At 40.9% G+C, this 25,042-nt stretch overlaps 3 protein-coding genes across 4 annotated transcripts; 1 reads left to right on the top strand and 2 right to left on the bottom strand.

Annotated features, from left to right (window-relative positions):
- Window positions 1–19: 19 nt before the first annotated feature.
- Window positions 20–3,639, bottom strand: LOC121586736 (stem-loop binding protein). 2 transcript variants are annotated; one of them, XM_041903692.2, is made up of 8 exons: window positions 3,380–3,639; window positions 2,450–2,581; window positions 1,894–1,998; window positions 1,748–1,804; window positions 1,396–1,530; window positions 1,130–1,279; window positions 718–829; window positions 20–554 (listed from the first exon to the last, which is right to left on the bottom strand). In XM_041903692.2, exons 1-8 carry the CDS (start codon window positions 3,436–3,438, stop codon window positions 486–488), a joined length of 819 nt encoding a protein of 272 aa, XP_041759626.1. In that variant the 5' UTR covers window positions 3,439–3,639; the 3' UTR covers window positions 20–485. The 2 variants fall into 2 exon arrangements, with proteins under 2 accessions (XP_041759626.1, XP_041759618.1); XM_041903684.2 differs by having other exon boundaries at window positions 1,748–1,810; window positions 3,380–3,635.
- A 1,816-nt stretch (window positions 3,640–5,455) lies between these two features.
- Window positions 5,456–8,422, bottom strand: tmem129 (transmembrane protein 129, E3 ubiquitin protein ligase). The gene is made up of 4 exons (XM_041903659.2): window positions 8,073–8,422; window positions 7,368–7,842; window positions 6,988–7,147; window positions 5,456–6,662 (listed from the first exon to the last, which is right to left on the bottom strand). Exons 1-4 carry the CDS (start codon window positions 8,275–8,277, stop codon window positions 6,414–6,416), a joined length of 1,089 nt encoding a protein of 362 aa, XP_041759593.1. The 5' UTR covers window positions 8,278–8,422; the 3' UTR covers window positions 5,456–6,413.
- A 9,794-nt stretch (window positions 8,423–18,216) lies between these two features.
- On the top strand, window positions 18,217–24,741 carry atoh8 (atonal bHLH transcription factor 8). Its single transcript, XM_041903671.1, has 3 exons — window positions 18,217–19,306; window positions 20,209–20,400; window positions 23,970–24,741. Exons 1-3 carry the CDS (start codon window positions 18,626–18,628, stop codon window positions 23,973–23,975), a joined length of 879 nt encoding a protein of 292 aa, XP_041759605.1. The 5' UTR covers window positions 18,217–18,625; the 3' UTR covers window positions 23,976–24,741.
- Window positions 24,742–25,042: the final 301 nt, after the last annotated feature.

Below are 25,042 nucleotides of genomic sequence, written 5' to 3' on the forward strand. Positions count from 1 at the left end.
AACTGATCATACACTAAAATAACATTGATGCATAACTTCCCATTTATTTTTTATTTATTTTTAAAAAAAAACTGCTTGTAAAAATCCCAACATCAACAGAATCCTTCAAAATACAGTACATTGTATTTCAAAACAGTTTACACAGGCAGCCCATTCTGATCTTTCTTCTACTAATTGGTCTTTTGACCAACCACATCAGATCTTTTTCAGATCTGATAGTGAAAAAAAGATCTGATTTGGGCTGCCTGTCTAAACGCAGTCAAATTTACACACTCCCAACACATTTGTTTTCTTAACATATAAGTCATTAACAATTATAAAATGCAAGCATCCACAGCACAACTTAAGAAAACGTTAACTATATACAATTCAGGTCACTGTCTTGAATTCAATCTATCATGAGTTTATCTTGGAATTTTAAGCATTCAATAATTTTTCCCCCCTGCTAGGGTGATAGCCATGGATTGTCTATCAATGCACAACTGTTAGGCCATGTCAAGGTCAACTGATGCATCTATTTTCATCATCTTGCTGGGAGTTCCTTGGCTAGAGTCCTAGAACATCAAGAAAAATCAAGATTAGTTTTATACTGACAAAATGAGGCACAAAGTAACTCCAATTGTGTTTGGTAAGTGTCCAACTGTGCTTTATAAAAATGCTTTTGAACACAGACCAATAGTTGCCTTCAAACATGCCAAGACTGGTTAAAGAACGTACCGGTTGAGACGAAGAGGCCTTGCTGACTTTAAGAGGCTGTGCGCTCGAGTCTGAATCCAGTTCAGGGAAGTCCAGCTCAATATCCATGACATCGTCCAAGTCAACCTCCTCTCTAAATGATACATGAAACAAAGAACAACTGCATTACAAACTTGGTTTGAGTAAGCCATCTGGCACAAAGGGGTTCTCTCATGAAGGATATACCCTGAGACTAGCTAGATACATTTCTTCAACAGGATGGCTTTAACATATTTCCCAAATCCAATTTCAGGAGAACAACTTCTGCTTACAATTGAAGGACTATATCAAAAGGGAGTGTAAAAGTGATATAGCATAAAAGATTGCATATATATATATATATATATATATATTTGTTGATTGTTTTAAAAGCCAGGATATTTGAGGGGCTTACATAGCCTGCAGCTCACTGCCTTCCAGGGCTGGGGGATCCCACGCGTGAATCTTCACCTTCCACAGCTTAATCTGCTGGTCCCATGAGCGCCGGCTGTACTTCTTAAACTTGTTTGGAGTCTTAGGATGAACTCCTGGCTGCCTCAAGTGCCTGGCAAAACAATGGACAACAAATTGGTTAATATTAACGTTGATCTATTGGGGTGGTAGCTTGTAAGTAGCCTAACACACATTAAAAAATATGAAAACCAACACTATTTTACTCACTTGGGTACTTCCTTGATGTATCTGTCGTAGGCAAGTGTGTTCTTCCCGTAGGTGATCTGTTTCTGCCTCCTCATCAGGACTTCCTCATCCTCCTCCATGACCTCACCAGGGACAGGAGAGTCTCTGGACTCTGAGCTGAAGAGATAGGAAACAGATTAATTAATGAAATTCAATGAATGGATGTAGTATGAGTGCCAGTCAGTTTGTGCCATCATGCCAACTCCTTGTCACTTTGTCATGCACATTGTCTGTTTGGCTTAACAATGAGCAATGGAGTTGGCAAGAGCACAACCAGATCTGGGACCAGGCTCTCATGCAAAATACAGTATGAGACATCCATTTTCAAACATACCTTCCAGAAGAGTTCTTTCGTTCCCTTGGACCAAAATCTGCTGTAAGTATCCTCCTCCTGTAACTAAAAGAAACAATACCATAAGCAATTGAACGCTTTTACAAGCACATTTATACAAAAGGGGAAACTCTGCAGTGACAGCTGACCGTTGCATATCACGACGGACGCTTGAGCGCCTTTCGTCAGTCTCCACTTCACTCCCCCAGTCCGCGCATCTGGGAACTGGACCTTCACTTTCAGGAGTGGTAAAACTGAAAGAGAAATGAATATATGGTTATTATGAGTCTCCTCTCTTGGAAATGGCTGATGTGGTGTGAAAAATACACATTAAACCACACCACTTCTAAGCAATTTTGATGGCTTGTTTTTAAAACCATTATTCGGGGTGACATACATGGGGTACATTTGCATTTAGCAACCATCTGCCAACCTAGCTATTGTTCTCAAAAGCTTCCCTCATTTACAGCTCAATCATGTTTCACAGGACAGCCCACTTCATTTATGGCTGTCAAGGTTCGCATCCCAAATGGCACCCTTGGCCCTATAAAGTGCACTATAAAGAAACCATAGGGCTCTGGTCAAAAGTAGTGCACTATGTAGGGAATTGGGTGCCATTTGGGACGCAAGTAAGGACTCAACATTAAATCAACCTACAATATTGGTTTGATACCTCCCAACTCAGCAGTCTGAATCGTATCTTACCTAACAGGTCTGTGGTTAACGTTACTCTTCTTCAGATCACTGGTACCAGTCGAGTCCAAGTCCCCATTTGATCTCATACTGCCATCAGCGCCCCGTTTCCGGCAGTTGGACCACCTTGAAGGGCCCCTATTCCTAGAAACAGTGATATATGGATCAACAAGACTGAAAGATCATGCCATTATCAATAACATAATTTCAGAATAACTTCACATTAAAACAGACAGCTAAAAATGCATTATGTTCCCTTTGTTGTAGTTGATTCTTGTAAATCACTACAGACTCCGTGGAGACACTAGTAGGTACACTAGTTGCCTATTTATAAAGATCTTTCAAGCACAGTACAATAGGTGCTTCGGCGCCATACCATGGCATGAGCGCGAAATGTTATGCTAGTCAACTAAAGTAATATAGCAAGCTAAACTAGCAAGCTAACGTTCGTAGCTAGTTAGCTGTTGTATTCAAACCACAGTTACATTAGCCAACGTTAGCTAACTACATTTTGAGGGAAATCAGTTGTTATACAGTTGGCTAGCTAGTTAGATACACAAATGGTTTGCATTTTCTATTTAACGTTAGCTACTGTAACCATTTAAGTCAAGTTAGCAAGCTAACGTTAGCTTGTTAGCAATCCAGCAGTAAACTTAGCTAGCTAACACCTGTTCAAAATATAGGTTAGATGTCTAGCAAACACTACTGTGCGTAGCAAAACCAGTCTTAAACATGTATCACAGTCAGCAATGCAAGAAATGCTCATATATTTATAACACGGTAGCTAGCTTACATTAACTAGAAACAGTTAACCAGCTAGCTAACCAGCCCAGCACCGAATCCTGATTTCGCGGGAGGCTGGCGCGAGAAAGCGAACTAGCAAAATAGATTTTAAATAGATTTTTGTTGCTAAATTACACTTACAAACTCATGACAACTCACCTATTTTCATCACCGTTATATTCAGCATCCGTGAGTCTGGATTTTTGGCGAAAAGACATTTTCTTCTATACTTACAGCGAGGAACGTAGGTCTAGCAGCTACTTCCCTTAAGCAGAGATCTTTTGATTTTGATGTAAACGCGCCAAAGCTAAGGAACCGCGCTTCCCTGACGTCAGTCAACAATGGGAGAATTCATTTAGCATAGCCCGGTGCCCATGGTGGGTGGAGGTATTACTTTAGGACCAATGGAATGGTCTAAATGAGCAACCTCTGCTCCTCCGGGGCACCGTGCCATGTAAAAACGAACTTGCCTATTGTTGTCATATGACAGAAGGGGAGGGATTTGACGCGCTTGTTTACAAAACCACAGATAGGACAAGGAGCTTTAGAACAAAGCTAGGAGATAGAACAATGAGTGTTTTAATTATAAATAGAGCCATATATTTAGGGAGTTAGGTAAACTTTTTGAATATTGTTCTAATTCTGACATTCTGTTACATAGCATTGTTTAAATATTCCCCATGTAATGTTAATGGGGAGCTAACATGGCTGCCATATAATGTTGTAGTGTCATGTAAATGCTTCATAATGCTCATTCTAGACATTCAGTTTTATAGTATGTTTTAAATATTCCCCATGTAATGTTAATGTGGAGCTAAGGCCACGTTCACGTGCTAGTCGGAACTAGGGAACTCGGAAATGTCCGACTTGTTAACTAGTTGTAGTTATACATGTGCTGCATTCAACAAACCAGCAAGTCGGACATTTCGCGCCACAACATGGCTAGACTGTTGAAGTGTCGTGTAAATACATCATATTTGCCCACAACTGGCCCAGCGTCGTCCGGGTTTGGCCGGTGTAGGCCTTCATTGTAAATAATAATTTGTTCTTAACTGACTTGCCTAGTTAAATAAAGGTTTTTTTTTTTTTTTTATGCAGAAACCGCATTGACCCAACTCTCTATTGGTGCATTCAAGACAACTGGGAACAAATCTTAACGTCAGAAAGTCAGAGGTCTACAAAGACGCCAGAATTTCCGACATGAAATTCCAAGTTAATTGGATGACTGTTCAAAACAGAGATAGATGCTTATACCGCGTTCATATGCTAGTCGGAACTAGGAAACGTGGAAATGTCCGACTTGCCAACTAATTGAACATGTATAACTACAACCAGTTAGCAAATCGGAAATTTCAGAGTTTCCTAGTTCCGACTACCACGTGAATGCGGCATCATCTTTGCGTCTGTGACAGCGCCATTGAGTAGTAAAATGTCTTCTTTAAGATTGGCTTGACCCTCCTGATGACCCGACTGGACATGACTCCAGCAGGGTGACCAGGAGGAATCAGCCAATGAAGTTGGACGTCTCGCCCTGTTGACTACATTAAAATGGTGGACGCCCTCAATGGCGCTGCCCATGCTAATACAGCATTTTGTCCACTAGAGGCCTCTATCATTCTCTATGGTTCAAAAGATTCTTCCCAGTCTGAGCTAGTTTATTTTCGAGCTCCCAGTTGTTTGAACGCACTGAAATCGGAGATTTCCGAGTTCCCAATTGTTCTTAACGCGGCACTAACACATGCTCTGCTTATAAATATATTTGACGAAACCTTCTATTTACGCAGCGTTCAAAACAACTCTGAATTCGGAAATCTCCGACTTCCAACGTCAGTGCGTTCGGGACCACTAGACACTCAGAACAAAATTAGCTCCAACTGAGAAAATCGTTTTAAAATGGTCTTCCAAGTCGGAAACTCTGGCATCTTTCTAGAACTCCGACTTTCAGACTTGAAGATCACTGACGTCATGATTTTTTCTCGAGTTCCCAGTGAAAGAGCCATTACTATTCATTGCCATAGAGAGGCGCCCAAGACTGTAATGGTGGATCACTAGGCCTACTGATCAATGTAGTTCAGTAATTTCCTCATCCATTCCAAGTACATGTTTTGTGGCAATTCTCACACAACAATTCATAAACTTTTTGTTCCCAGGTCAGGTTAGTTAATTTTCTGTTGACACATCTTCATCGAAACGTGGTATTACCCAGTGGACATTCAGCAACAAATGAAACAAATAGAGGGTAGCTATATTTTAATAAAGGTAACATAATTGTGAAATTAGGTATATGGAAATTTGATATACCATGTACCACATATCAGATTTCCCCATTTCATCCTCAACTGACTACTTCATTAAATATATTTTCATAGCCCTAATTGACAAAGTTCCGTAATTGCATAACAGACCGATGAAAGGCTGATAACACAAAGGTAAACAAAATGTTTCCATAACAGCACCCTTGAAAAGGAGATCGTAAAACTGAGTAATTATATATGTTGTGCCAACAGAGACAGTAATACGGAGTAATGATATGTTGTGCCGTACTGTCCAGATCCTCCTACATTTTGCCCCATTTGAGTCTCAACTAGAAGATGATGAAAACCAAACAATGTACCTCAAGGGGCAGACAGAAACATGTAAGCATAGGTGACTCAGCGATATGACGTAGGTGCACAAAGTAAACACCATAGGGGGTCGATTTCCGCAACTACGAGCGTTGACTCGCGAGGCTAAACTTCTCTGCTGTTTTGGTCCCGTACCTACCACGCTCTAACAGTGTGACGCGAACGAACACGTGCACATGCGCAGATACAGTGTGTGACTGAGAGCGAAGTCTTACATTTCGCTCATCGCAATATCGTTGGTGCTGCTTGTGGCAACGTCATTAAGCTGAAACTAAATTTAACCTCTACTTAGCAATCTACTCAGCTTCAAAGTTCAAAGTACATATTGTAGCCATATTGTGCAGGGGAAAATATTTGATCAAATCAAAATCATGAAGAGCAAAGTTGGAACAAAACTACAATATGCCAAGGTTTCCCATAGCAGAGTAATGGCACCAATGATGCAATAGAGACAAGGCACATTTAGAAAAGTAATCACAAGGGCAATCTGATGCACATTAGCGCCAGGCCACCAGCAGATTCCTATGCATATCTTTAGAATTGACTGAGGAGAAGACAGTATTGAGTGATCAGGGGACAATGCAGACGTCCAGGATGCAGAACTTGGCCCTGCAAGTGGGGCAAGGCACTCTGCTGCCCAACCAGGTCTCAGGTTTCTGCTGGTCCTGGCGGCTGGCAAACCATTTGCCCATACAGGTGAGACACCACATGGGTCTACAGTAGCACTGCTGGCACTCCCCTTCGCCCTCCTCCTGGCATAGCCGTAGCAGTTTGGTGTTGGCGGGCACCTGCATGCAACCAATGCAGGACTCCAGCTCCTAAGAACAGAGAGGCAGAGAAGTATTGGCCATGATAGTTTCTACTACACTGAGCAGAACAAGTTTTTTCATAACCATTTATCAAGCATGTTGGGAGGATAATTAATTTAAAGGTAGACTCAGCAAAATGATGTTGCCACGAGCAACACCGGAGATTGAGATGATCGCTTCGCTCTCACACAGTCACACACAGTATCTGCGCATGTGCACAGGTTCACTTCACACTGTGCTGTTTACTTTCTGCATCTACGTCATATTGCTGAGTCTACCTTTAAAGTTGAATCCACTAAATGGTTCACCCATAGACAATATAACATGGGTGCACCTGTCCGCTGGTCAGCTGGTAGACTTGGTTCATTTCCACCTGGGATTTGAATGTTTCCAAGAAGAGGTCACTCATAGTCTGGTGAATGACCACGTTGGCAGCGTTCCTGATTGGTGCATGCAGCTTCTCTCGCAGCTCTGCATATTCTGTTGAGTTGAGCCTAAAAGGTGCATAATTCAGAATGGAGTATTTCACATACACAGTACAACAGCATTATGCCTCAGAAAAGCAATATTTGGTTAAACAGGTGTGGTGATGGGAAAAAAATATGGTAGTTATTTTTAAGGTTTTAAAAAGGGGTTGGCATTTACGGTTTACTTCTCAAATGAGCTGACAAGACAACAACAAGCTTAGCCTATAGCTCGTGTTAGCTACTGTACCTTATGTCAAAGGGCTTGACGCTGGGGTTGATGCTAGCGACCCGGAGTGTCAGGATCTGAACAGGAGTGGCTGAGTCAGGGGAGAGCTGGTGTTGCCTTGAGTCTGTGACCGTCAAGTGAGTGTCTTGCTGCAGTGCAATATGTACATAATAGGTAGTGACCTTCATGATCCAGGTGTCAGTGATGAGAACCCTTGCCCCAGGAGCGCCCGTTGCAAACTTGTCAATGCGACGAAATTCTGTGTTGACAGAGGAGGCAACTGCCCCCCAGCCGGACTGGGGTAATGCATGAGCTTTAAGGTTCTTTGATATTGGATGATTTCCCCATTTGTGCCGAGACCAGTAGATGACAAGCACCCAGCTAAAGAGCTGAAGAGCCAGTGACAATGTGAAGAAAGCCCTCCAGCCATCACTTATTAAGTGAACATAGGCCAGATACTTTTCTGGAGCTGCTATGCACATTCCCATGTAGTACCCTGTTGGATACAGAACAGAAAGTTTGCTCAAAATGTCAATAGACTTGATTCTTGAATGATGTGGGTAGCTACTAGCTAGGCAGATTTATCACAGATATAGTAAAAAACAATTCAATCAGTTAGTATGAATTATCACTTGACAGGACAGTGATCAATGTGGATATTGTATGTCATTAGCTATTTTTTACTAGGCCTCTGGCAGCTAGTTAGCTGCTAACTAAGTGACTTACCAAGTGGCAAAGTTGAATGAACTAATAAAGTGACGCTCGTTCTCCTCACATGATATTGAATGAAACCTATATCTTCACTTCCGAGCCATCCTGAAAACAGATTTTGCACGGTGAAACCAGCTGATCGGAATTCATTTGGTGTAAATACAAAGCAAAACGCTAATACTATGTAGGCTAAAGAAAACGTTACTTCTGGCCGATCCATATTACCAATGTTTTAATATCTACTGAAGCTAACAGTGTAGCTAATTTTATTTACACATTAGCTAGCTAGAACTGAATAGGAAGAAACCAGACCAAAAAATGACAACTTCCTGTGCCACGACTTTCGCTATCCCCTGAATTTTCAAAATAAAGGTCATGTGCTGCAGTCCAAACAAGTTATTTCTACCCTTTCACTTGGGCGAATCCCTGTCGAAACCGGATGCAGTTTGATTGCCATCTTAAGTGAAGGTCCAATTCACTAACGTTGCCCCTCGGCCCTCGATTTAACTCGAGGGAGCGAGTGAAGAACTTTGACCACTTGTGGTTGATATGACCCACAATTCAATTCAAACTGTAGTTGATGTGTCACATGTAATCAACATGGCTACATTTTCGGCATGTCAGACAAAATTATGACGCTAGCTTGCTAAAAAATATATATGTACTGAACAAAAATATAAATGCAACATGTAAAGTGTTGGTTCCATGTTTCATGAGCTAAAATAAAAGATCCCAGAAATCACAAAAAAAAGCACAAAAAGCTTATTTATCTCAAATGTTGTGCACAAATCTGTTTACATCCTTGTTAGTAAGCGTTTCTTCTTTGCCATAATAATCCATCCACCTGACAGGTGTGGCATATCAAGAAGCTGATTAAACAGCATGATCATTATTATATGTCTTCTTTGCCAAAATAATCCATCCACCTGACAGGTGTGGCATATCCAAATTTTAAAAAAATTATATACCATGGCAGAAATGTTTTACCCCAATGTGAAACACACAACCCAGCTAACCCCTCTGTACTGTACAACAGCAGCATGGTATTAACCCCTTCGAAAAATGTAATCTTGAGCTGACAGCCTTGAAGCGATTCTCACCAATATTTGCTATTCCGGGATATAATAAAGGATAGAGAGGGCCATAAAGAATAGACTAGTAAACCCTTATATCCACAGAGAGCTTGGGAGCTGTAGAATACAGTGGACAGGTCATATTTGTGTAAGACTTAATGAATTGGCACAGGCTCAAATACATGATACAAATCTGTTGTTTTTTTTCTATAAAAATCTTGAGTATCAAATAAAAGATTACATTAATTATTATTCCTTCAAACAGAGGGTTCATGACATGAAGGATTATTTGTCTTATACCGTTAAAATGTATTATGAAGCTTTAAGTCATTGTAAAAAGAGATAGATAGATCGTTTGGTCCAACTTCTGTCCATATCAGACAAACACGCATATTTAATGAAATTGTATTTTACCTTTTAAAGGCAGACTCTGCGAAATGACGTTTGCCACAAGCAGCACCGCAGATACAGTGAAGAGCGAGATGCAAGACATCACTCTCACACAGTATATGTGCATGGGGTTCGCTTCACGCTGTTAGAGCGTGGTACTGTCGGTACGGGACCAAAACAGCTGAGAAGTTTAGCCTTGCGCTTCAACGCTCTTCGTTGCTGTGGAACTGTACCCACTATGCGGTTTACTTTTTGCACATAGCTGAGTCTACCTTTAAGAAGTCTGGTGGGCAAATGTAAATTCCTACAGAGACTAATTGCAATTTTTTGGTTTCTCCCAGACCAGACGAGTAAAACATCTTGCAGTTCTCTCTACCTCACACGGAACTCCATCTATAGCTGTGGACATCACATGAGCCTCTGAGACAATGAACATTTAGCAGAGATTCTTAAACTAGGTCATGTAGTACCGCTGACATCCACTGTATTGCAGTATAATGCACACCATGGAAGCACAGTGGCGAGCTGAAAGCAGCCATATGTCATACTTATATTTCAGACATTTTTTTCTTTAAAACAGCCTACTACCCGATTTCGGGGACTAGGATTTTTGTCAGCTCAAGAGGTAATTCATTCAATAATAACAAGTAACTTTTAGCTTACAAGGTCCCACCTTATACAGACATATGTTTTTAAGGAATACATTGAAAACATACAGTATGTTGCATAACACGAACTAACTAAAACAGGGAAAAGGAATACTGGTCTTGTTTGATTGAGACCAAAACGAGGACATTGCAGAAGAAAATCAGGAGTGTTTACGTGTACTAAGCTATAGCCACTGCAACCCAGTCAAAATAAGCACTCCATGAAAAAAATCTAACCATATTTCACGGTCTTCGAATTAGATTCTTGGAAACAAACTGGGCAGACATGTGACCACAAAGTGTTTAAGCCATGTTTTGTCAGGAGCTAAGCGTCCTAGCTTGACTATGACTAACATTTTAAGAAAAAGAGCAAGAAATGCACAATATTCTATTAGGCAGTATATTTTTGGGTGACAATGCGATGTAAGTTACTGGCAAGGACATATCATGCAAGGCTACAGTTTGTCATTTTCAGAAACAGCAGGCTAAATATATTGGAAGAATTCAACCACTTCTGACACTAAAACTGCCGCTTGCTTTTACGGTTTCATCCGCCACTGCAGCTACGGGTAATTGTTTTACTTCTACAATCACTAATCAATCATTATTCCATTACCAACTATGATTAAAGCCACTAAAAGCCATTAACCACTTTTGTTATTTGATTATCATTAGTGTCATTATTTCTTCACTGATCTCTCATGTTGATCACAATACAATAATTATTAAAGAAAGATCAGGGTTTGCTTGGGTAACTGACACAACAAGAATGGAATTTTCCTAGAAACCTTAACACTTTCAGTAATGAGGGCCCTATTAATGAAGGACACATGTTGATGATAACTTGCGTTCTCAGACGGCAGTTCATATCCACTTGAATTTGCTGCAAAGAAATTAAGCCCTGATGATAAAATTAGAAAAGTTTCATTGCTTCTGTGGATCGAGGACCCTAGTCCCTCTGTACCTCAAATATTCAAAAAGTGTCCCTTGGGCCTGAAGCAGGAATAAGTCTTGGTGGCATGTCTCTCTCAAATATGGATTACTTCTAAATCTAAAATAGGCAATACCAGATGAGTTTATATGTAAAGCAGTGTAAAATCAAAACCATCTTCCCAGGCTGGTGTATAGAAAAAGCACTAGGTCCAAATGTGTCACAGCAGATGAAATTCAAAAACTTACCGAAAAATAAGTGCTAAATAAAAACGTGTGACTCTCCTCACTCCCCAGGTAAATGCTCTAACTACTAAAACAGTGGGGTGCTTCAGTATGCAATATGCAATGTAACTGTGTAATGAGTGGATGGCCTTAGATTTTAACAGCTTCACACCGCAATAAGTGCTCTCAATGTCCACAGGGTGTGGGGAGAGGCTCACGACAACCAAACCCACTCACTCAATATAGAGCTCAAGGAGAAGAAAATGCTGTCGACTGCAGAAACATGACAGGCTCACTTTATCCCTTCTCACCTTGTACTGAAATGGGCTTAAACTCAGCAAGATGGAAAAATGGACTGCGGCTAACTGAAACCGAGCTAACGCTAGTGGAACTCTGTGTTGGTCGAGCTGCAGATTGAGCTGCAGAGAATGACAACGACTTTGTTTTTACTTTAACCCATGAAAATGATGGAGTGATTGCAAGAGGCCCACTGCAAGCAGGCTCATTAAGTGAACTAAAATGTATTTTAAACTGTCACAGGCATATCAATGGTTTCCTTTTCACTTGATTGCAGCATAAAGCTATGAAGGTAAATCAAAAATAGGGGTGGATAAAAAGGTATATTTTCCTAAATGTGTGTCTTATCCTGGAGGTTAAATTGCTTAATACTGAAAGAAAGAGCTAGGTGGTCTGCTGAGACTAAAGATAAGAAAACTTTAAAAAACATTGGAATTGAAACTGTATATGGATATAAATAAGGTTGAAAAAGCAACTCTATAAATATCTGGAGGCATCAAAAAACTCAAAAGGTACAAATAAAACCCATATGTGATAGGGAAAACTAACTTAATCCACCCCAAATAAAACAAATAAAAAGCACATTGACAAAACAAAACCCCCAAACTCCCACTTATTCCTTCCTTCAAATCTTCCTTCTCAGGCTCTATGACCTGAGAAGACTTGTGAGAATACTCCATGCAACTCCTCCGCCGAGAAGTCTTTCAGCTTTCAGTCCCAGGAACCGTTCCGCCACATCCACAATATCTATTTTCCTGGACTTCCTCTCCACTTTGGCAGTGCCATTAATCACCATAGCTATAAAGGCCACACAGTCCACCTGCTTAACCTTTAACATATATGGGTCCTCCTGTTGAATGGCAACCCCTGCAGCCTTCAGTGAAGGCCTATCCACCACCATGGACTCCAGGAGAATCATTCGAACCCTCAACCCTTTTAGCAGGCGCTGCATATGAAATGCTCTGGACAGCCCCTGACTTTGGCAACCTCATTCTCTTTCACCCTTGTTGGGCATTCCAAAGACATTGCTTCATGGTTCCCACCACAATTGCAACGTCACATTTTCATCACTTTTAAAACACATGATATGATCTTTTCCACAACTTGAACAGCTCGGCTTCTCCCTTCTGCAAACACTTGAAACATGTCCAAAAGCTTTACAATGATCACACTGCATTGGTCTTCGAACAAATGTTCTGACTCAGTAGTTCATACAGTTGAAGTCGGAAGTTTACATACACCTTAGCCAAAGCCAAATACATATATACTCAGTTTTTCACAATTCCTGACATTTAATCCTAGTAAAAAGTCCCTGTCTTAGGTCAGTTAGGATCACCACTTTATTTTAAGAATGTGAAATGTCAGAATAATAGTAGAGATAATGATTTATTTAAGCTTTTATTTATTTCATCACATTCCCAGTGGGTCAGAAGTTTACATACACTCAACTAGTATTTGGTAGCATTGCCTTTAAATAGTTTAACTTGGGTCAAACGTTTCGGGTAGCCTTCCACAAGCTTCCCACAATAAGTTGGGTGAATTTTGGCCCATTCCTCCTGACAGAGCTGGTGTAACTGAGTAAGGTTTGTAGGCCTCCTTGCTCGCACACACTTATTTAGTTCTGCCCACACATTTTCTATAGGATTGAGGTCAGGGCTTTGTGATGGCCAATCCAATACCTTGACTTTGTTGTCCTTAAGCCATTTTGCAACAACTTTGGAAGTATTTAGTTTCATTAGACCAAAGCACATTTCTCCAAAAAGTACGATCTTTGTCCCCGTGTGCAGTTGAAAACCGTAGTCTGGCTTTTTTTTTTTTGCTGAGTGGCCTTTCAGGTTATGTCGATCGATATAGGACTCGTTTTCCTGTGGATATAGATACTTTTGTACCTGTTTCCTCCAGCATCTTCACAACGTCCTTTGCTGTTGTTCTGGGTTTGATTTGCACTTTTCGCACCAAAGTACATTCATCTCTAGAAGACAGAACGCGTCTCCTTCCTGAGCGGTATGACGGCTGCGTGGTCCCATGGTGTTTATACTTGCATACTATTGTTTGTACAGATGAACGTGGTACCTTCAGGCGTTTGGTAATTGCTCCCAAGGATGAACCAGACTTGTGGAGGTCTACAATTGTTTTTCTGAGGTCTTGGCTGATTTCTTTTGATTTTCCCATGATGTCAAGCAAAGAGGCACTGAGTTTGAAGGTAGGCCTTGAAATACATCCACAGGTACACCCCCAATTGACTCAAATGATGTCAATTCCCATATCAGAAACTTCTAAAGCCATGACATCATTTTCTGGAATTTTCCAAGCTGTTTAAAGGCACAGTCAACTTTCTGACCCACTGGAATTGTGATACAGTGAATTATAAGTGAAATAATCTGTCTGTAAACAATTGTTTGAAAAATTACTTGTGTCATGCACAATGTAGATGTCCTAACCGACTTGCCAAAACTATAGTTTGTGAACAAGACATTTTTGGAGTGGTTGAAAAACGAGTTTTAATGACTCCAACCTAAGTGTATGTAAACTTCCGACTTCAACTGTATATCCCAACTGCACTTGAGTAGGGAGAGACTCCATATAAAAAACAAAAGAACAGAGTCTTCACTTTTTCTTCATTCACCACACGATTCCTCCGACGAGCATCAATCACTCCAGGAATATTTTTCATCTCTGCAAGATATTACCCCCTTGAGGGGTGCCCTGTTCCGAAGAGACACACAGGACACGTCAAACCTCTCAAATCAGGTGATGGGCAACACACGCTCCTTCTGATCCTCAGCATAACAACACATCTCCTACTAGCCCGCCTCTCGTGATCCTCACAGCCTTCACTTTACCCAGCACTCTCTCCACCAGTTTGGATATATCAAATGGATTCTTCAAAATTGGTAATCCAATCAGCTGCTCCTCATTAACACTATTTAAAAATAAAAATTTAATAGTTTGTTCTCAAGTAAATTTCCCAACCACATGAGCCTTATCTGATTATTTTGTTGAGTCTAGTGAACCTATCCCTGCAGCAGCACCATTATAAATTAGCAAAACCCGACCAAGAACCAATCTGCATTCATAAATGTTATTGTGAATACATATTGTACCGACCCTCGTGGGGTAGGGTGGGCAGACCACGGGCCAGAGTAGGTCACTCCCATAGAATTCTATGGTCACTCCCACTAAGGCCAAGTTACGGTATGGCTAGCTAGTTCAGGCTAGGTTGGTTGTTTTGTGCAGTTCCCTGTTACCCCGTGCAGTGTAACATTAAAATGCCTGTTGTTGGCATTAACTGTGATTCCCTCTCCGTCCGTTTGTTATTTAAGCTAGTAATGTTATAAGATCAGGAACCCCGTAAACGCCACAATATGTTCTTTCAGTATGTAAAATGAAATTATGTATTTTTAAAAAATGGTTATCTCATGGTCAAAAAAGTGAGACCGAATAGGCTGTAGCCTACTGTAAGTGTATTACGACCTCTGTCTGCCAAGTGGTCTTGACCTTTATAAGAATTTGTAAAGCACTTTCTCTTTTGCAGGGTTGCTGGTTCAAGGTCCACTCCTGTTCATCAATAGTCCAATAAAAGATAATGCAGTGTAATGCGACAAAGTAGCAGTTTATATAGTATTTGTTGGAAAGAGGAAATACAAATTAACAAAACAGATGTGCCTCCCAATAAGTATGACGAAAACTATATTTTAACTGTAAGATCCTTACAAAAAAAGCTATGAATTACCTCACCAGAGCACCAAAGCAACAGTGCCAGCTGGAAATATTTACTCTTGAGACCTGGTGGCGGGCTGGCGTCAGCCAGGGCAGAGTACATGCCAGAGGAATTTAATATCAGGAGGAAGCAGCAGCAGGTCGCTCAGCGGCTGGCACTCTGCCCAGGAACAACTGGAGGCCTTTGTGTTAAAAAGAAAAAAAAGAAGAACCAAAGCCTGTTTGGATCTCTTTACTCTGGAAAAATGTTCTGACATTAAAGCCTGTCTGTATATAAGGTCACTGCTTATATTTTGTATGTATTAAATAGTTATCTTGGAGTACATGAAAGGCTCTATTTGTACAAAATCTTTTTGGGACTATTTCATAATGCCTTCAAATATTACATATTCACATTTTAGGCAGAAAGGGCCTACATGTGCGTGCACGTGCACAGAGAGCGATTGTGTTTGAATTCTTCGGCAGTAGGTGGCAGCATTGTACTAACTTCTTCCATAGTACTAAAAGTAAAGATTCACCCATTTTGAATGTTACATTGTTTTTGTGCATCTCTGAGCGATGTTCTATCTATTCCCTGGGTAATTTCATGTTTTCATGTGTATTTGAGCTATTGCCATTCAAGCAGGCAGAAATTTGGCCGGTATGAGGTACACTACATGACCAAAAGTATGTGGACACATGCTCGTCGAACATCTCATTAAAAAATCATGGGTATTCATTTGGAGTTGGTCCCCCCTTTGCTGCTATAACAGCCTCCACTAGATGTTGGAACGTTGCTGTGGGGACTTGCTTCCATTCAGCCACAAGCATTAGTGAGGTCGGGCACTGATGTTGGGCAATTAGGCCTGGCTCGCAGTCAACGTTCCAATTCATCCCAAAGGTGTTCGATGGGGTTGAGGTCAGGGCTCTGTGCAGGCCAGTCAAGTTCATCCACACCGATCTCGACAAACCATTTCTGTATGGACGTCGCTTTCTGCACGTCATTGTATGCTGTAGCGCTAAGATTTCCCTTCACTGGAACTAAGGGGCCTGAACCATGAAAAACAGCCCCAGACCATTATTCCTCCTACACCAAACTTTACAGTTGGTACTATGCATTTGGGCAGGTAGCGTTCTCCTGACATCTGCCAAACCCAGATTTGTCCGTCGGACTGCCAGATGGTGAAGCATGATTCATCACTCCAGAGAACGCGTTTCCACTGCTCCAGAGTCCAATGGCGGCAAGCTTTACACCACTCCAGCCGACACTTGGCATTGCGCATGGTGATCTTAGGCTTGTGTGCGGCTCCTTGGCCATGGAAACCCATTTCATGAAGCTCCAGACTAACAGTTCTGGTGCTGACGTTGCTTCCAGGGGCAGTTTGGAACTTGGTAGTGAGTGTTGCAGCCGAGGACAGGTGATTTTTACGCACTACGAGCTTCAGCACTCGGCAGTCCTGTTCTATGAGCTTGTGTGGCCAACCACTTTGCTGAGCCGTTGTTGCTCCTAGATGTTTCCACTTCACAATAACAGCACTTACAGTTGACCGGGGAAGCTCCAGCAGGGCAGAAATGTTACGAACTGACTTGTTGAAAAGGTGGCATCCTATGAAGGTGCTACATTGAAAATCACTGAGCTCTTCAGTAAGGCCATTCTACTGCCAGTGTGTGTCTATGGCGATTGCATGGCTGTGTGCTCGGTTTTATATACCTGTCAGCAACGCGTGTGGCTGAAATGGCCAAATCCACTCATTTTAAGGGGTGTCCACATACTTTTGTATATATAGTGTTATGATTGCGATAAAGCCGCTCTCACTACACTGGAAGTTAATAGGAATACGACTTTTAGATCGCGTGTCAATACTGGCCGATGTCATAACGCGGGAGGTTGTCTTCTCTCGAATGAGCCATTGATCATATTTTTGCGATATTCCTACCACGAGAAATTTGTAATTTAACAGAGGGTCTAACACATTTCCCTATTTGTGTGCCTCATCAGTCAAGGGTGCATTGCATGGCCGTTATGAATGTCAGACTCCCCTCTGCGAGGCACATAGATCTGCAGGTTGAACATGGAGAGATTGTAGTCTCCTAAATTGATAGTGCAGTTCGTTTAGGCGATTTTACAGCTAACTAGCTACTTCACATGCTGATATTGACTTTGCTATTATTGTGTAGCTACGTTTGCTAACTAGCTAGCTAGCCAGTCAGCCCATAGAGAGCATTGCATTGTGGGTTTTGCAGTCGACTCAAGCTGCAACAGATTTCCACAACGATTTCCACATGTTGCTACCAACCTTATTATAACGACAAAATGAAACATTTGTTTAAAAAAATATATTGTTATCACATATTAGTGTTATGTAACACTGTAAATTATAGGAATGAGTGGTTTTGGGTGGATTATTCCTGGACTGGCCCCCTATTAGTCTGCCCTGTTCCAAAAACGTTCTTTGCTATAGACACCTCAAAAAGTCTAGGCTACACTGTTAGCGGTTACCATGTGCACTTATCTAGTTTTGCTTGCTAAATGAAGACCAAAAATAATATGATGGGTATGCGTATTGGTGATGCATTGCATAAACAATTACATATAGGCTAAGTTGTGAACATGGTCCATGCATTTTATATACACCATTCATGCAATACTTTATGGTGGTCTATAGCTTAAAGAAATATATCGTCCACTCCCCCCAAAACTCTGCACCCCAGCTCTCATGTAGCATAGGCCTATAGCCTTTGTAAAAATTAATTTGTAACGCATACAGATTGTGATATAATAATTTAAAACAAGGTATTATACTGAAATACCATTATAATTGTCCTTCTGTAGGCCTGTCCATAAAAGTCACCAAGTAACCATGCGCGTAATCAGTGGTTTAATATGTTATTACGCACTGCGAGAGATATTTTGGGCGGTCTCTCGCTGTAGGCGGCGTGGCGACTTATCTCACCGACAAGGGCTTCTATGTAAACTGAGGCAAAACTAATACAGATGAAACTCAAGAGCACATTCACAAAAAATGCTGGCAATTTTGATTGCTCCAGGAGACGCGGAATCCTCGGGAGCAACACGCGCCTGCACATGTGGTCTATTCTTTATTTTTGTTATTTAAAGTAAGATTGTTGATGCTTGGAATCAGAGTGCTGCATTGCATAGTGACTTGTCCGGCTATGTTTAATTGATTATATTACAATATAATATTATTATACTGTTGCGCAATATTGTAACCCAATATAGGCTTATTTCGTTTAAGGCAGTGGTACTGTTTGTTTTCAATAGTGCGTAGTGCCTATTTGTGCAGAAATGAGGAATCCACATCTACTCAGCGATGGCTGGAAGACAATCAATGCAAAGGATGCAACTGGGAATAAAAAGTTTAAACGGAAAGGTCGGGACCCAAAACGTGTCACCAGTGACGAGGTCAAACATTACCAATATGATTCAATAATGGACGACGATTCTATGGGGGAACTGATGGAAGAGACATGTAGAAACATTGTCCAAAAAAGACTGCAAGACCCTAGTTCAGTTCTATCTGTGGAGAAATCCATAATTACATCTGGAAACCCGAATACTGCTATTGACATGAGGATAAATGCTTTACCATCAACAGTTACTGGGAAGCTCCCATCATCACAGTCACAGCCTTTAACCGAGTCAACACCGACAAGCAGAGACTCTTTTAACAGCACATTCCCACAGGTTACAAGTTATGGCCATCAACAGTCATTTGGGTCCGATCACACATTACAGTCCCGGATCGTCCTGTGCCAGCGCTCCGAGAAGTCCCTCTCCTCAGCCTCTCAGACCGCCTACATCAATAGCAGCGACCCGGTTGAATCGCCAAGGAAACGGCTAGCAGAAACTTCTGGCGTCGTCACTGAGATCAAAGCCGTTCAGCAGACACGGAGGCTACTGGCGAATGCCAGAGAGAGGACCCGGGTGCACACCATCAGTGCAGCCTTTGAGGCGCTGAGAAAGCAGGTATTAACACTGAATTCACTAAACAAACAATCTGTACAATGATGCCTCTTGTTCAGAATGTGATGTTAATCTGAGCTAAGAGTAACTAGTTGCATTTACATGCCCATTTCAGTATGCCACTGTATGGAGATATGGAAATTATGAATAATAATATAGCCTACTTGAGTATGAATGTAGGCTAATATAGCCCACTTGAGTATAAATTGTATGGCCCCTTCTATAGATAGTTTATTAAATGAATTTTAGTGTCAATAATTTACAATTTGGTATTATTGACATTATGTTCAAAATATGTGCTCCGTTTGCTACATTAAAGATATGAGAAAGAACAGTCTGTAAGACATGTCAGTCCAAACTGTTCTACATACACAATTATTTGGCCGGCCCCCAAAAAACATGTTCCCCTTCTGTAGGCCTATGTAATAGTCTATTCATGTCATTTTATATGCAACAAAAATATCAGTGCAAATCATATCCACATGACACCTCTCATAATGACAGAAAAATATGTTGAATGCATATGAAACAGGGAACAGGTTTGTTAATGACAAAGCTCTTCACACTCTATTAACTCCAGTAGGTCTGTTACTAGTAGGTGTAATATGAAATATCAATGTCAACTACAGCTATCTCTTAGTTGACCAAATCCAACATGGAATATCAATCCTTTGAAAACAAAATCAGGGAAGTTGTCGTTGTGAACCCTTTTTACTGCGTCATGTCATCACCAGCTGCTTTGGCACTTAGAAAGATATGGTGGAAAACGGTCACCTGACACCAGCAATAGTATCTCGAACATGTATACCGTAGCCTAACTGAAAACGTCCTCAGCTTGGTTCTACCATCGTCTCATATCAGTATGATGGGCCTCTTTAACCTAATCAAACTTTAACCCTATACAGGTGCCCTGCTACTCCTATGGACAGAAGTTGTCAAAGCTGGCTATATTAAGAATTGCCTGTAACTACATCCTGTCGCTGGCTCAGCTGGCAGACCTGGACTACACCCCAGATCATGGCAACATGAGCTTCAGAGAGTGTGTGGAGCAGTGCACCCGCACCCTGCAGGCTGAGGGACGCTCCAAGAAGAGAAAGGTAAATTGGATCTAGGGAAGAGGAGGAGGGAGGGGGATGCAGTATTTAGGCTACTGTCCGACGACGGTCTGGCCTGAGATTTTATCCTGTGCATGTGTTATTTGGCTGAAGGCCTCATGCAGCAATGACTAGGTGGGGTGAGACATTGACATGAAAATGGACTCCTGCAAGTGAAAAGTACTCAAGCACACATTTGGAGACATTGCTGAGGCATTGCAATAAGTTTGCTTTAAAGTTCAAGGCTATCAAAAGAAGAGCAAGGCCTCTGAGGCATCAGTAGTTACAGAGAGGGAATGGAAAGCCAAGTCAAAGCCAGCTTCTCCTTCAAACGTGTTTATTGCAATATAGCATATCAATAACATGAAACATATTTCAGTGGATTCAACTATGCTTATAAACAAGGCCATTGATAAAGAGCAACAGGTGACCATACAAGACCAATGAAATAATTGGTCATGGATATTTGACTTTAAAATAAAGCTAAATGAATGGAGCTTTTCTTTCTGCTAGTTTAACATCTCTCCTCCTACACTGTCATGTCACGTGCTAACAAATCTATAAGACATTTTAGAATGACTGGTAAATTGATGACATCACAGCATTGAAAACTTAGCAGAATCACGTTATTTATTTATTCTATTTGACATTTTGCAGGATGAAATCTCTTGAGATGCACCATCTCGTTTTCAAGTTGTTGTACAACTACTAATAGGCCTACAAGTAATAACACCTACTAATACAACTACTGCTACAACTACTAATACAACTAATAAAACTACTGCTACAATTACTAATAAAACTAGTGCTACAACTACTAATACAACTAATAAAACTAAGTACCTATAATATATACATACATATTTACAAATATCTTCACATGGTGATGTTTCTATTAGTTATAATACAAACATTTTGATTTTAATGCCCTGATTTCTATAGGTAAATTATTCCAGTCAGTTGGGTCTTTGTATCTGAAAGATAACCTGCTGCGTAACTTCTCCTAACCTGCCACGTAAAGTCACTTCTACTAGTCAAAACCGGCAGATCTGCCCTATCCACTAATGCGATACAGCAAAAACTTCCCTTTGACTTATCAGGAAGCTGCAAATAGAAAAACATGGGGCAGTGTGACAGACAGAGGGATGGTATTTCTAACAATAACAACAACAAAAGAGGGAAGAACACTCTCTCCAATTAAGAGGGCCATTCCTTTGCCTACTAAGAATCCCATTCAATTAAATCATCATCAACTCGTGTTTGAAAGGGAACTGGGTGTTTTGCCAGTTTCTTGTCCAGAACAGAATAAAAAGTGCCCCTGGTGAATAAAAGGGGTGATTGATGCCTTTGTGTTTTATGACACTGGGAGTCATGTAAACTGAGGCTGAACTTCCTCCAGCTCTCTTCTGGATCCACACGTCTCCATGGCCTCTCTATAAATCAACAAGGTTTTTAATGCATGGATGAGACCCAAGTATGGAGAACGTTCATTTACACATTTAACTTCTTAACACTGTTCTATCAATTACTCTCCCTCCAATTCTTCATCTGTCCTCTGTCAGTCATCTCCTCCTCAGTTCTTCATCTGTACCCTGTCAGACCTCTCCTCCTCCCAGTTCTTAATCTGTCCCCTTTCAGTCCTCTCCTCCTCCCAGTTCTTAATCTGTCCCCTTTCAGACCTCTCCTCCTCCCAGTTCTTAATCTGTCCCTTTTCAGTCCTCTCCTCCTCCCAGTTCTTAATCTGTCCCCTTTCAGTCCTCTCCTCCTCCCAGTTCTTAATCTGTCCCCTTTCAGTCCTCTCCTCCTCCCAGTTCTTAATCTGTCCCCTTTCAGTCCTCTCCTCCTCAGTTCTTCATCTGTCCCCTGTCAGACCTCTCCTCCTCCCAGTTCTTCATCTGTCTCCTTTCAGTCCTCTCCTCCTCAGTTCTTCATCTGTCCCCTGTCATACCTCTCCTCCTCCCAGTTCTTCATCTGTCCCCTGTCAGTCCTCTCCTCTGTCACTTCATCTCTCTCATTTATTCTCCAGATTCTTCTGTTACCCTCTCATCCATTCCCCCCCCCCTTTCCTCCCATCTTTCATGGTGAAACAACATTATAATTGAATCTACATTTTAAACACACTTTTAGTCATATCTGGAAAGTAATGTAATTTAATGTTTTAAATGTCATTTGGGAAACGTACTAGAGGATTACAGCGACTGTTCACCTATTGCCAAAACTCATAACATAACATAGGAACATCATATAATAGGTTGATTACCCTGTATATTCATTAAAGTATTGATTAGCAAAAAATAAAACAACTTACAAATTGTATTTCACTTGAAAGAGCTATTCTAATCTATACATTTTGTAAATTGCAAATTACATCAAACTTTAAAAGGTTGATGCAAACATTTTAAACACTTCTTAAAGAAAAAAAGAAAAGAAAAGTTGTCTAAAATAACACAATGGTGAATTAGGTGTTTGTTCATAGATTACATATCCAACATAATTACATGCATGTAACTTTTCCCTGCACTCCCAGTTCTCTGCTCACTCTAGCTCTCTTTCCCTCACTGGGAGCTAATGTGTTTCCCTAGCATAAAGCACATTCAATAGCTGAACGGTTGTTTTCCTGGCAGTCCCAGACACCAGATGTTCGTAACGCTAGTTGGGAAGTCCTGCTGGCGCCACTCAGGGCAGAGGGCAGGGTGAAGGCACGCGAGCTGGAGCCCAGAGAACTCACTCGCTACAGGAATTGGCACATTCCCCAGTGCGGTGCTGGCACATTCCCCAGTTCTCCCCTGGCCATCTGTTCCAAAAAAACACTTTGAAAAAAAAATACACTGATCATCACTCTCTCAGGATACAGCACTGAGCAGCAGCTGTTACAGAGGCCGGGGAGAGCGAGGGAGAGAGAGGGAGGGGGAGAGAGGGAGGCAGGGGGAGAGAGGGGTGGGCTCTGTAAGAAAGAAATCCCTTTGTCAGAGAGAGCCAGTGAGTCTAAGGGGAAACTTTTGAGGGGATAAAATGCATACTGATTAAAGACATTTAGAACTTATTCCTGCGCTTGTTTAAAGCCCTGAACTCTGCTCTGAATTCACTTAGTGTCTACTTGTTGGAACTCTTTTTCAATAACATTTAAAATGGAAATGGAATCATAAACACTAAACAGTTAAGTTTTAAAAGTCAAGTCTTCAACAAAAACTGACAGCATCAAGTCATAAACAAATGTTAAAATTCCCTAGCATGTGTTAAAGATGGGAAAGAAGGATCTGTCTCTTTGTAGAAACACAATAAGGAAAATGTTTTGGTTGGTTTGCATCCAACGCTAAAGAGAGGGTGAAAGAATGTTGTTGTGGCCCACTCAGTTCTACGCTGCATCTGATCTGACCAAGCAGTTCCTTTACTGGAATGGGTTATATTCTTCTACCCCTTGTATTTACATAGACAACTCGGCACCTATGAAGTCATCGGATATGCATGCTTTATTTTTACAGTTCTATTTGTATGCATCCCACCACCTCTTGATATGCACCCACAGGAGATTGTTTTCAATGCTTGATACATGCTTTTATGTCTTTTTATAGGAGTAAAATTCTCACAGCATCGGTGGAGTGAGCCAGACTTTATAACAAGGCCCTTGAACAAAATAAACTCTTCACAGCTGTTATTGAGGTTATTCAAGGCCACTCCTGGAGGAGACTACAACCAATCACTTAGACATACAGTATGATGGACCTAATTTCATAGGCCTACTTGATACCTGTTGAGCTAGCAAAAATATCAAGAATCTCCAGTTATGGATATGTTTCTGCCTGTCATGAATTGGAATGAATCTAATTTGGTTTATGTTTGAACAGTTAAAAGTGGGAGACAGCATTGGATGTTCTTTAAGCAAACAAGCAAACATGCCTGGTGGATGACATCAGATTGTTCAATCATATGACAATTGGAGGCAGAGACAGCAGTAATTATAACAGTGATTATAACAGTTTTATTCAACTATGAACCCCAATGCCTTTTCAATGACATACAAGTTGTTGTTTTTGTTGACAGTATGATTGGTAATTCCTGCTTGATGGAAGCTACAGTAACTAGTGAAAGTGCTAGTAACATATATTTGATTACAACATAACTTGAAATGACACAGTAATGGTATTTTATTCCAACTCTTTTTATGTGTTGAAGTATGAATGAGGTAAAATTGGTTATTGTCTGCTACCTGAGCTCAGTATTTAAAAACATTTAAAAGTGACCTCCTTTTCCCTTTCAGCTGGCCCTTTCTAATGACAAATCTCTGACTGTTGTGTGCTCATCAAGTACTTTTTAACCAAAAATAAAGGAACTGTTGTTAATTTATTTGAATGGATATCCATGATCATTAAACACCTCTAACATCTTTAAATCACTATCTCAAGTACTGCCAACCTAAATCTCACACAAGAATCATACACTACACCTTTAAACAGCTCATAGCAGCTGTCGAGCTTCCCTCGAAACAAAGTTGTAATTATGAAGAGGATCATGACAGAAAGTCATTTCATTTTCTATCTGAATCTACCTCGTGTGAGTAAATCTTGATGTGCTCCTGTGTTATTATGGGTTCTCTTAATCCTAGACTACAATAAGTCTTTTTGAGGCAAGTCATAGGAAGGACATC

This window comes from Coregonus clupeaformis, chromosome 2 (assembly GCF_020615455.1).
Source record: "Coregonus clupeaformis isolate EN_2021a chromosome 2, ASM2061545v1, whole genome shotgun sequence".
NCBI lineage: Eukaryota > Metazoa > Chordata > Actinopteri > Salmoniformes > Salmonidae > Coregonus > Coregonus clupeaformis.

Coding starts and splice junctions, on each gene's coding strand:
- LOC121586736 (XM_041903684.2), bottom strand. CDS start 3,438: ATGTCTTTTCGCCAAAAATCCAGACTCACGGATGCTGAATATAACGGT. Junction 2,582..3,379: donor TATAACGGTGATGAAAATAG/GTGAGTTGTCAT, acceptor CACTGTTTCTAG/GAATAGGGGCCCTTCAAGGT. Junction 1,999..2,449: donor GTTAACCACAGACCTGTTAG/GTAAGATACGAT, acceptor TTTCTCTTTCAG/TTTTACCACTCCTGAAAGTG.
- tmem129 (XM_041903659.2), bottom strand. CDS start 8,277: ATGGATCGGCCAGAAGTAACGTTTTCTTTAGCCTACATAGTATTAGCG. Junction 7,843..8,072: donor TCATTCAACTTTGCCACTTG/GTAAGTCACTTA, acceptor TGTATCCAACAG/GGTACTACATGGGAATGTGC. Junction 6,663..6,987: donor ACCAGCTGACCAGCGGACAG/GTGCACCCATGT, acceptor CTCTGTTCTTAG/GAGCTGGAGTCCTGCATTGG.
- atoh8 (XM_041903671.1), top strand. CDS start 18,626: ATGAGGAATCCACATCTACTCAGCGATGGCTGGAAGACAATCAATGCA. Junction 19,307..20,208: donor TTGAGGCGCTGAGAAAGCAG/GTATTAACACTG, acceptor AACCCTATACAG/GTGCCCTGCTACTCCTATGG.